At 39.1% G+C, this 12,430-nt stretch overlaps 1 protein-coding gene across 10 annotated transcripts in view; it reads right to left on the bottom strand.

The window, feature by feature from the left end:
* TRIM2 (tripartite motif containing 2) overlaps positions 1-12,430 on the bottom strand; it is a 110,371-nt gene that overhangs the window by 7,961 nt on the left and 89,980 nt on the right. For 9 of the 10 annotated variants that reach the window (XM_064148672.1, XM_064148671.1, XM_064148674.1 and 6 more), the window contains 4 exons: positions 8,757-8,860; positions 7,304-7,471; positions 2,261-2,441; positions 524-594 (listed from right to left, as the gene is read on the bottom strand). In XM_064148672.1, the coding sequence (XP_064004742.1) occupies positions 524-594; positions 2,261-2,441; positions 7,304-7,471; positions 8,757-8,860 (524 nt within the window). The remainder of the gene's footprint in view (positions 1-523; positions 595-2,260; positions 2,442-7,303; positions 7,472-8,756; positions 8,861-12,430) is intronic. The other variant, XM_064148681.1, reaches the window with a different exon arrangement.

Here is a 12,430-nt window from a genome sequence, read left to right as displayed (position 1 = left end):
CCATGGGTGCAAGAACTAGTGGCCAGGGCAAGAGGTACTTGATGAAAACAGCAGCTAAAAGGGGCTGTAAATAGAACGAGTGATCATAAAGCTTATAGGTGTGGAATTCATGATTATCAGGTATATTTCCTTTCTTGTCATTTTATTCCATTAAAATATGGGAAGGTTTTCCTGGGAAATTCAAAAACAGTTACCAGACTTCCTTAAAATAGGGAAGAACCTAGAGTAAATAACAGGTTTGGCAGAGAGCTAATAAAAATAACCAAGCTGATATTATTTATCTCAGGTACAACTTCTGTTTAAGCAACTGAATGAGAGAACATTATAATGGCAATGGATTGTATCTCTGTTAAGCAAAGCACTGCATGCAAACGCACAGTCCTTATGTCAGACTTGACACAAATAGAGTGTGACCTCTTTATTTTTAAAAATACTTTGGTTTTCCCAAGACAATACCACGATTAAATAAATAAATAATAAAGTAAAATAAAAAGCTTTCCAAGTTACCATTAACTGACAGTACCTTGACAGAATGGTTATGAAAATCTGTAACAATGATTTCATTGTTGCTGTTTACAGCTGCAAAATGAGGACCTGCAAGGCAAAGGTAGAAAAATTAAAATAAAACCAGTAATACCACTGAATTAAAAAAGTTTGCTTAAATCAAAAACATTATTTGGCCTGCCAGAATATTACTTTTGGCTTCTGATCAATAATGGTCAAATTGGGAATATCAATTACAAATTAAGAATAACTTGATGTTTTCAAAGCTCAGCACGCCTTTTTATAAACACAAGTTTCTTTTTCAACCAGTTCTCAACTTGTGTTGTCAACAAGCATTGTTCATTCCTTCCTCTTTCATATACAGATGACTACATAGATATTTTTGTGCTTATTAACAAGATGAAATACATAGAGCTCAGGCATCAAGTTGTGTGTACACTGAAAATGGTTCTCAAAAACATCCATGCAAAGTCTTAATTGAAATCTATGCTTTGTGTGCTCACTTCTTACAATCACCCAAGAAAACAAGTTTTAGCGTAAACACAGAAGTTACGTAGAAGAAGACTGTCAGGGCAGAAAGTGCTTCATTTTGTGTATTATAACTGTGTTTGCAACCCTGAAGAAAAAACCCACATATGGTGGCTTAAAAACAGGCAAGTACCTGGAATCAAAATACTTACTGCTATTTTGAGTTATTGAAAGGCCAGAACTCAGTTTGTATTTCCATCAGTGTAAACTACAGAAAGGGTGAAAACATTTACACTGAAAATACTCACGTAATGACAATTCACCTATTTACCTATTCACCAATTCACCTCTGTGGTCTACCACCAAGAAGTAGCGATACATTTCTCAAAAGCACTGCTACAGACTTAGCATACTTACTTGCAGGAAATATTCTTACACATTTTGGAATGAAAGAAATTAGACATACTCAGAAAATTTTGCTGACACTGAGCTGTGTTAGAGCCAAAGCGCTTATATATTACTTATATGGCACTTGTGCCATTAGACACTACAAGGATTTCAAGTAAGATAAAAATCAGTTATACCATTGATACTATTTCTCTCTCATGCTGTGAACCAGTCAGAACATCAGACCAATCTGTAACTTACTTATTAGTGACCCAACACCTGCGAAATGACCTTTATATGTAATTTGGCCTCTTCATTTGAAATTATGAAAGAACAGATTTGCACTCAAAACATATCAGTTGGGCTTTTAGAAAAGTTAATTTCATGCTGTAAGTGAAAGACACCGTGTGCGAGCAGCCAGTTCAATATAAGCAGCAATTTCCCCCAACTGGCAGTTGTCTTTTGCATAGCTGTGTCCTCTTGCTCTCAATCTTTACACTCATTTTTTAATGGGAAGTACCACTTAAGGTACTGGTCAATGTGTACCTGATCACTGGAAAACACAAAGCACGGTGTCTGAGCTGGTTGTCATGATCAGCTGAATGTGGGCATTACAAGGCAGTTCTAAAATGCTATTTAAGATCAGTCTTTCTTGGGTCACTGATAAGAAATGCTTCCAGGCACAGAGAGGTAGATACAATGATCTGGTTACAGCTACATCTGCAAAACAGATGTTGCAGTTTTCCTGACCAATTAAATAACTGGTGTGGGGAAGAGAGGATGTATGTTTAGTAGAATCCTTCTCCTATGGGAAAAATGAGTAGGATATGGCGTCTCAGACATGCTCAATCATCATGCAAATGTGAGCAGAAGAGGCAAGAAAAGGGGATTTACATATTACCATCAAGTGTACCTGCAAACTGCTTGTCACCGTTTCCTCGACTGCCGAACCTGGTGACTATTTTCCCATTTGGCTGGAAGATGAAGACACAGCAGGCTTTGTTGTCCACTACGATTATGTGTCCGTTACGATCCACAGAAACACCTTTAGGGCCCATGAGCTTTCCAGATCCAATTTTGGCCTAAAGGGAAAACATAAAACAGGAAAACATGTTAGCATGACAGAAATCAGTTAATGCAGTTCAAAGACTGTATTACAGACACACAGATGGGCAGAAAGACATTTTTGTCATCAAAAATTTCCCAGAGGGAAGCAAGGATTTTTTTCAGCTCTTGTTCTGTCTTCATGATTTGTTTTCTTTAGCTGAAAATCAAGAACTGCTTTCTGCACATCATCCTTTCTAGAGTGGACCATCTGCCACCTCAGCAACTGAATCCACATATACAACCCGAGAAACACAGTCATCAGAGTGATCAGTATCTTGAAAAACTGCATCATCTGTCAGAAACCATCGTAGGTAGACAGGCATAGAGGACTTCTGCCTTCTATGGCATACTATTCCTCTGCCCAACAACCACCTCATTATGGACAGGGATACATGCTTGTACCACTGCCTGCTATATCAAAGCAGTCAGAGCTCATTCTTGGAGCAAACCACCATGTTAGTGTCTGAAGGAGATCACCCTTAGTAAGCCACACATTCCTATTCCATGCTACATTCTCACAGATCAGGTTGCAAGTGAAAACCATCCCAAAATAAAGCCATTTAAGTTCCCCGAGGCTCTCTAGTACAAAGTCAACAGTATTATTACACAACTTCTTTCAATCTTAAGACAGGAAATCTCCAGAGAATAAGTCTTGCAGCTTCAAGACTGTTCTTAGCCAACATGCAACAATCACAAGTCTATTTTATGTTCAGGTACATACGCTGTTATAAATTGCTAAATATTTAGGCAAAACCCCACATAATTAAATCATGCTAGAATTTCCCCAGGGAAAACTATTAAAAATGATTTTGTGTTCACCAGGGGAAAAATAGGAGCAGACCTACAAAATATACTCAACTTTGCCTAACAACAAAGCAGCAAAAACATAACCCAAATGCATATATCAATAGATTTATTTCTTCTGGGGTGACTATATCATTCTGCCTTCTTTCCTCTGGGATGACTGTGTGTTTGCCTGCATGTGCGTCACACCACCTCCAAACCATCACTCTCCAGGATACCTATGGAAAAATGACTTAGACTCAAGAGTACAGTGTTTTCCTGTCCATGTAAATGCACATGGAAAAAGTAATGAATAACTCTCATGCTACATTAATGGGCAGTTAGTGCTGAGAAGAACAACAAAATTCACTATTCTTGGGCCAGAAATTTAAAATTAATTTGCAGGCAGCAATAAATGAACCCTAGAGAGAATTTTCACTGCTTTTAAAGAAAAATCTCTGTTTCCAGCTTAGATCAAAACCATGCTGATGACACATTACTGCGTCTGGCTGAACATATGCTTTGTGTACTTTGATTTCAGGTGGTTTCTTAGAATAATAGGTTTGATTATTTAGAACAGAATGTTATGAAACCCAGTCACTCCTGGCAAGTGTAGGAATGGAAGTATTTTCAGACATTTATGGCATTAGAAATAAATAAAATATAATGAATCATATGACCCCCTTATTGCAAATAATGTATTTAATTGAATTCAGACAAGGACATTATGCCCCTTATTTTATAGGCTCTTAATACTGAGACTGGTTTTGAAATATGTGCTTATAAATTCACCCAAATTGAGTGGAAAATATTCTACTGTGGGATATTCCTAGAAGTAAATCAATCAGCTAGCCTATAAAAAATTTTGTATAGACTTTTCCACTGTAGAAGTAGGTTTGTCAGGGCTATAAGTTTAACTCCACCAATCTTGTTGCTGCCTGAAAAGTTCACAATGATCAGGAATTCATTTACTCTTTCAACCATTTTCTCCCCAAGAATCTTCCCAATACAGAGATACAGCTTTGTCACACATTGCAATGTCACACAATAAATGGATGTATTGTTCTTGTGACTGTCCTAATTCAGCTGTGACCACTTAACCACACTTCACAGAACTGCTCCTGCCTGAACATGACACCAGTTTTAAGCAGCTTTCTTAATTCTTCTAATAAGACAATAGTAAGTCTGACACACAAAATGTTTTCTTTCATCTTTTCCCACTCAAATTGATCTTGACTTGCAGCCCTGTTCAGCTGGTAACAAGTTATCTTAGATATAACCATTTAAGACTAGAAAGTAATTTCTCTTCACAAAGGACCAAGAACTGTTCTCTTGGGTTTGTTCTCAAGTTCCTTCACTAGATTTGAATGTGAGCACTAATGCAGAAGCTGCTGCTGCTTCACCATGTGTCCTCTCCTTAGCACAGCAAGATGCTTTGTCTGAGTTTTCTCAAGCAATTTCAGAGTAATTTACAGAGGAAGCCAGTACTGTTATCTGCTTTTCATAGATGAGGAAAATAAAGCACTGGGAAGTGAAACGTAAGATCACTAGTTCTCCCTGACACCCATGGCACAGCAAGAAACAGAAGCCCCAGTTCCTAAGACCCTCTCTGAGGCTCTATCATTCACAGGATAATACAGCCCTTCATTTTAAGAGACTCATGTTTTGGTGTAACATTAGATTAGGGTTTGTCCACCTCTGTATTAGGCAAGTTTTACAGCCTTGAGAAAATGGAAGCTCTGTCTCTGTTGCTACCAGTGACTAAGGAAGGTGACACTTTCCTGGCAGCGGAGGTTGCTGGGGTGAGGTTGCCCAGAGCTGTTATCAGGGATATGCCTGGGCATGGCTCCAGAGGAAATTTGCCTTCTAGTTCACATGACTATTAAAATGACACTAAGTGAAAGTGTAGGTAAATACAGAAAGAAGGGGACAACACAAAAATAGGTGAAGTTCAAAACAGCCCCTGATAATGCTGAGTTAACAGCTAGCAGCCCACCTTCATCAGTGCTCATACACAAGGGCTTGCAGACACAGCCCTTTGAAGAGAAACACTGTTAGGCCTTTATCTATGTCTCTGTGTCTCTTCGCAAGCATTGCTCAGTTGGTCTGACAAAGCCCCTGTATGAGTTACTATCGCCAGTACACAAAAAGTTACAAGGCTTTGCCCAGATTCACACAGGCAAGACCTGTTTCAGCTCTGTCCTGTGCTTCAACTATATCACTGTGCCTGTCCTCCACATCTAAAATGCTTCTACAAACATCTGCATATTTTTCTCTAGAAATATAGTCTAAAAGTAGTATTTTCTATCACTGATATTTCATCTCTCCTATAGTAAGTCTAGTCTCAAGAAGTATAAAGTCCAGGGCATTAACTTGTATTAACTACACAAACATTCACAACTTCACATGAACTGAAAACAAAGCTAGGCACCACATCGGAGGGATTACCTCACCCATTCATTGTTTCAAAGCCTCCCTCCCTGCTGGCAGTGTATAGCACCTAAGTTCCTGGCTTCTCCAGAGCCATGGCTTCTTTTCCCCAGAGCTGGCACCACCTGAAATGCTGGATTTGCAGCACGTCTTCAGAAGGAAACGAAGAAACCCTTCCACACTCGGTGTCCAGATCAAGCCCGTTCACATTTAAGATGTTAATCATTATGACACTCTTGGATTACTCAGAATGTTTGGATTCTTAACTAAACTACATCTTTGCAGGTTTTATTTTGCTTTTTATATCTTCATTTCATTCCACGTTCATCCAAAACCAATTTTTTCCTGTGTAGCTGAACATTTTCAGAACTACTTGACAAGGAAATCCCATACTCTGCAAATGCAAGTGATTTTTATTTTTTTTAACACTTGCCTTTTATATTAGCATTGTTTTATTTTAGCCTCAAGTCTCCACAGGATCTGAATACTTCTAAAAGCATACACACATCTGTCTCCCAGATGGAAGTCAGTGAGGACTTACGCAAGCACAATTGCCCGTTTGCCACAGCACTTGGACAAGACTGCTCAAAAGGAAGGCCCTTTCAGGGTGCACATGTGAGCAGCTCAGGACCTGAGCTTTTTTGGTCATTAAGCTGCCAGCAAATTATCCAAATGGGCAATTTCTCTCTAATGCAAGACTCTGTACCTATGTGACTGTGGTAGAACTTTCCCTGCACATCCTCTATCTCACTAACAGCATGTATGGCTAACCTCTGCTAGAGGTGGCGATTTCTAGCATGCATTACCAGACCTGGTAACGTGGATTCAGAGAGCAGCACCAAATGGAGATAATCTTTACTTCTCTCTGGAATTGCATCTGAACCCAAGCAAAATAAATATTGCAGAGTGGCAAGTATCACGGTAGTGTCTAGTAGCTGCCTTCTGATTTTACTCCTGTTAAAAGGGTCAGAGTTGCTATGAAAATAAACACGCTTTTCTCAGAACTGAAAGCCAAGACATTATTACTGCCTTTCAGGTTTTCCAGCACATTTCACCCCTGTCTATGCTGTAACAACATCCTGAGTTGCCTTTCCTTGCATTTTTTACAGGACAGTACACAAACTATATACTTGCTTTGCTGATAAGTATGGAGTAAACAGAGGAAGTCAGCAGCAGCAGGCTACCTTATTTTTTTCCTCCATTTGTCACTGCAGAGCCTCATGTTCTCTTCAGAAGCTTTTATGTCTGTACGTATACACACATATGCACATGCCTTTCTGTATAATCAGAACAGCAGTTAGTTGAAGGCAGCTGAGCTAGTCCAACTAGACCTGATTACATTGGCTATCCTCAACTGTAAGTTACAGAAAGGCATCCAAGCACCTAGCATGTAGAACTGTAAAATGCAACGTATTGTCTCTATTTGGTATAACATAACAGCTATGACCTCTCCCTTTTAACTATACAACATGGCTGTGTCATGGGTTTCTACATCATAGCAATGGAATTTGGACTAAGTTACACCTAAATGTAGTTTCTTGACAGAAAAAGAAAGCCAAAACGTTATTTTGCAGGCCTTTGTAAGAAGGAGAATGCTCAGGAGAGTTCACGGGTTACCTCGTACCTTAAATTTTCCATCTGATGAGAATATGCTAACCCATTTGTTATCATAATCTGCAATGATGATGTCACCACTGGGATGCACAGCCACTCCTGTTGGCCTCTGCAACTGGCCGGGAGATCTTCCTCGTATGCCAAAACGGCTTTTGAACTGACCATCATTGGAAAATATCTGGAACAGAAAACATCCATTCTATGATTCTATGATTTTAAAATTTGGGCTGCACATCTATTTCTTGAAGCCTAGCTTTTAGCAAGGCACTCGTGAAGACTATAGTCAGGAAGAGAGTAGGAACATGAAGCACTTTTTGCATGGTCCATATTTGAAAACAATAAGCCCAAATTAAGAAGAGGCTTCCACCTGGACACTAATTTCAAAATAAAAAAGTTCTTTGTACTTCTGTTGCATCTCAAAGGACTTTAAAAACCTGAGTGAATTAAACTTCACGATGTCCCTCTCAGCTGGAATGAAATTGTGTTGTTTCCATAGTAGAATAAGGAAACTGAGGCACTGAGTGACTCAGCCACAGTCAAACACTAACTCTGTAGAAAAGATAGGAATAAATGCTAAAAGAGAATGTCAAGATTTAATTATTTGACTCAGAGGTAAGTACTAGGCCATTTCCTGAGAGATATGTTAGCCATGCAAAATTCTGGTTGTGTCCCCAGGCCAGGTAATTAGGCACTGAAGTTCCTCTGAAATGGCTGCAAATTACAAAGTGTGAGGCTGCTGATGAATGTTTGGCTCTCTTTGAAAGGACCTGAAAATGAGTTCTTACTGCATGTGGCTTGCTGGTTCTCACATACTGAAGAACAAGCCACATACTGCTGCCTTGTTCACTACTACCACATGGGCAGCTTGAAGAGTGATGACAAATTGTTAATGGCAAAAAAAGATACATGGCAAGCAAAAGAAAAAGCACAGCTTGATTTTCATACAAGTTACAGAAGCCAAGAATTAATGGGGGTTAGGGGTGCTACCACAGAAAAGATTTGATCATGCTATCAGACAGAAAAGTCAATTAAGTAGACTAATTGACATTTGGGAAGTACAGCCTACATATTTACTGTTGTAATTGTATTTGCTTAAGAAATTGTATTTGTGGCACCTTGCCCTAGATTTATATTTGGAAACATGGCACCATAAATTTACAATATTAAATTATATTCATAAAAAGGATTTTTGTATAGATTACTGCAGTGCTTGCTCTCCTCACTGCCAAATGTCATAAGGGAAATGAAACTCTGACATAGACCGTAGATAGAGCGTAGATCTGAAAAAAGATAGCTGTATGTCAAGATGATGTAATCACAGTGGACAGTAAACAAGTTAAGCTTCCTCTGCGTTTCCTGTATCTGTTTGAATTGTACAAAATGTCCTTCTTGGAGGACAAAGGTGGTAAAGCTGTGAGAGCAGAGAGCAAAAGAACAGTGCTGGAAGCGACATGTCCCCATACCTGCACACACTGGTTGTTACTGTCTGCTATCAATACTTTTCCATTTGTAGATGCAGCTACACCTTGAAGATTCGTAAATTCCCCTTTGTTTCTTCCTTTGGTGCCTAAAATTGAACACAAAGTACATAAGACATGAGGTTAGACAAGGCTAATAAATTAGAACCCAAATGCCAAAACACTCATTTATTACATTCTGTATTAAAGATCCATACTGAAGAATTCTTATCACTGCTACAGCTTTGAAGACCCATCTCAGTAACAGATGCACAGTTCTGAGCACAAGAAGGGATCACTGTTACTCTTTGGCATATGTGCCATCTAAGCTTCCATCAATGTAATTGTATCTTTGACCTTAATAAATCAAAGGGTTGGTACTGTGGAAATATATAAAGACAGAGGCCAAGATAAAAAAACCTGGACAAATGACAAGGGTTTAGCTCAATTGGCTATATCTCCTCAGTGCAGTCACAAATTTGAGATAAAACATACCAGTGATCATTCTGGCTGGGGCCATTTCAAGACAAGGAAGTTTCCTATTCACTCTGTAATACAGACTTATCAGTCACAGACTTTAAAATGCCCTTAGAAGGGAAACTCAGATGAAGAACTGATTTTACCTGACTAGGACTTGTGGGCCAGTGACGATCAACGTGTGGAGACTGAATGCTTCTGCTTAGACTGTTCTAACAAAGCAATGTTCACACACACACACACACACAGAGGTCCCATTTTTACCGAGAGCAAAACCAAGTGATTTAAATAAATGTGCAAGTCTCCCCCAGTGGCTTATGGGGATAAGGAGCTCAATTTTCACCAAAATTCACCAAGTTTAGGTGCCTCATTACTTAGATGTTTGTTCTGAGACGTTCCAAGGAGTCACACAACAAACTGATGTCTTATAAAGGTCAGCTCTGAAGTGGCTGATTCAAATTACACCTAGAGCAGGGGAACAATATCCACATTCCTGCTTTGTTTGTAAAGGAGTCTTTAGACAAGACTGCAGTTATGATCTTGGACTCAAGGTTATTCACAACAAATGAATGAATTTTGAAACAAAAAGCCTCTATACACTGTTCTTTCCAAGACTTGGAAGCAGTGCTCTTTTTCCTGGTAAAGTATTTTTACAAGTATTTGCTGGCTGTGAATCAGCCATTAACTGGTTCCAATATACGACTGAAGAACTTGGGAGTTTCTTTCAGCCAGTTAAAAATATCCTGGAGCTCAGCAATTAAAAATGTTCTGTGATGCCCAACAGAAGACACACATGTTAGCTCTGATTTGGATTTAGTTTTCAATAGGGATGTGTATGCTCTTAACTCTTCCTTTTGCTGTGGTGACGGCGATGGGATGTGTATTTCCTATCACTAGCTAAACGTTGCATTTAATTCCTTTACACATGGTGCTGCAAGCTTGTCCCTTTGTTTCAGGGCTTGTTTTCTTGAACCCCATATGCTCCATCCTCTAAACAAGGCAAATACTTCTACATTTTTGTACTGCAAAGTACATATTCAGGGAATAGTGAGTTAGATGCAAATTACATTACCCACACTCGAGCCATTTATTTGTATTCTTTTAATGAGCAGTGCCTGAGGGATGCATGCAATATTTTTTTCCACCATATGCTAATGTTAAGTTTCCTTTTTGCCTTTTAGCCAAAAGGAAAGGATGAAAAGGGAGAGACATACCTTTTACTAGCGAGAGCAAAGGGAAAACATTTGTCAGGAAAGAGCAGGCATAAGCTGGAGCATCTGGAAGCGACTAGCACAAACTTTATGGAATGTATGCTCTTTACCTTTAGAAAAATGTTCTGGAAAGTCAAGGAATTGAGTCATTTTTAAAGATAAGCAGCACCTACATAAAGTTAGTGAGAGTGTCCTTCACTGGGACCTCATAAATTCATGCACCAAAGGAAAACCAGGAGAAATTACCTAGGAATGTCTTAGTCACATTCCACAGCAGCTTAGGAAATGCTAATTTACTAGCACAGCAGGCAGATGAAATTTGGCTCTGTGCAGCACCCTCATAGATCACACTTTGCAGCTATCAAACCTATCACAAATGTTGAAGATTTCACTATGCCAGCAAAGACTTGAGTCCAAGCACAGGCAGTGGCAGCAGTTCAGACAATGAAAGGAAAGTCTGTAGTAATGTCAGCATTTGGAAAAGCTGACTTCTGCAGCTTACTCTGAGATACCAAAGGATGGTGGCTTCTTCCTGTAAGTAGATTACTCTCTTATAAACATACCTGTCTGAGACAATCTTGAACAAATCTGCTGCTTCAAGACACCACCCCTCTTTATCAAGGTGCTCCATGTGTTGTCTTCTTTCAGTCATGGGCAGTCACCTATCATTTCTTAGCACAGGGAGGCACCGACATTTCAAATGTACACATCTGAAGGCAGAGAATGGTTGTGGGATCCTCATTCCAGTTTCCCTGGTTTAGAGATGAAAGCCTGCATCTTTTGTGCCTGTATTTGCCCAGACTTACCTCCCTCCTGCTTTGAGCTACTGAAGGACACAGCTTTACTGCAAGTCCTTTGGCAAGCTTCTGAGAACTGGGAGAATTTTCTAAAGGGAGTGTCTGAACAGAGTTATGAGGAAGCAGATCTGTGGCATTTGGAATAGCTCCTTTCATACTATCTTTATATACAGATAATAAACAATCAGATTTGCTTCAGACCTACCTAATTTATTCTGGCACTAATGAGCGTAGCTTGCACACACCAATTAATTTAATTTTGAAGATAGGCTTTCAACAAAAGAGTATCCATTTTCAGCTCAATGCAATCTAACATCCATAATATGCTGCAGAATTTCCATCTTTTATTCTTGAACAATAGGGGCATGATTGAATTTCCCCAAAAGAATGAAACAGAAAAATCTAAAAGCCCATTAATATTACAGAACATGTTAAAAAATGACAACACGTAACTGCAGTAAGAATCCTGCTCCCTAAGCGCTGGGCCTCTGAACAAACCTGTTGTACAAGGCACATTTTTGATGCTCACAGTAATAGGAGGAGTGATTATTGCTAAGTTTTACTAATATGAATAATAACCTCCCTACTTGCTAACCTCGATTTACCAGATTCCAAAACCACAAAGAATAAACCATGTCAGTGCCACCAGCAGGAAGAGAATGGATTCATAGAGATAAAAACTTTGCAGAAAGATCACAGATTAGTGGGGAGACTTTGGAAGTTGAAAGTAGCCATAACCTGTTGTGTAGCTACCATTTCTTTTCTGTCTGTAACACATCGAATACTTCTTGGACTGTTCTTTTCGTGGTACTGAAGAAGAGGATGAAACTGAACAACATGGAAAGATCTACATACATAGGGCATAGACAAGTATAAAGGAGTTGTCCTCTTGTTCCCTACCTTCCTTTTTTTTTCCTCAGAGTGCCAAATGATAGTTAGTCAAATCTTGCACAGTATGAGGATGGGATGCCCTCTCTCATAATAGATACAGCTGAAACACAAAAGGCTCCATAATAAAACTGCACTGAATCAGGTTGTTATAAGCTATGTCCTTATTGTAAAATAAATATCAGTGTTTCTAATCCAAGTCCCCATGCAAATGTAAGTATCAAAATCAATCAGTCTGTTGGACTGCTGGCACACAATATTTGTAACCTTGAAAGACAAATGAGTATTTCAGTAGGAACTCTGGCAG

The sequence above is a fragment of the Pogoniulus pusillus genome, chromosome 9 (assembly GCF_015220805.1).
Source record: "Pogoniulus pusillus isolate bPogPus1 chromosome 9, bPogPus1.pri, whole genome shotgun sequence".
In the NCBI taxonomy this organism is placed as follows: domain Eukaryota; kingdom Metazoa; phylum Chordata; class Aves; order Piciformes; family Lybiidae; genus Pogoniulus; species Pogoniulus pusillus.
Note: the sequence above shows the minus strand (reverse complement) of the source record. Positions and strands in the feature narration are given on the sequence as shown.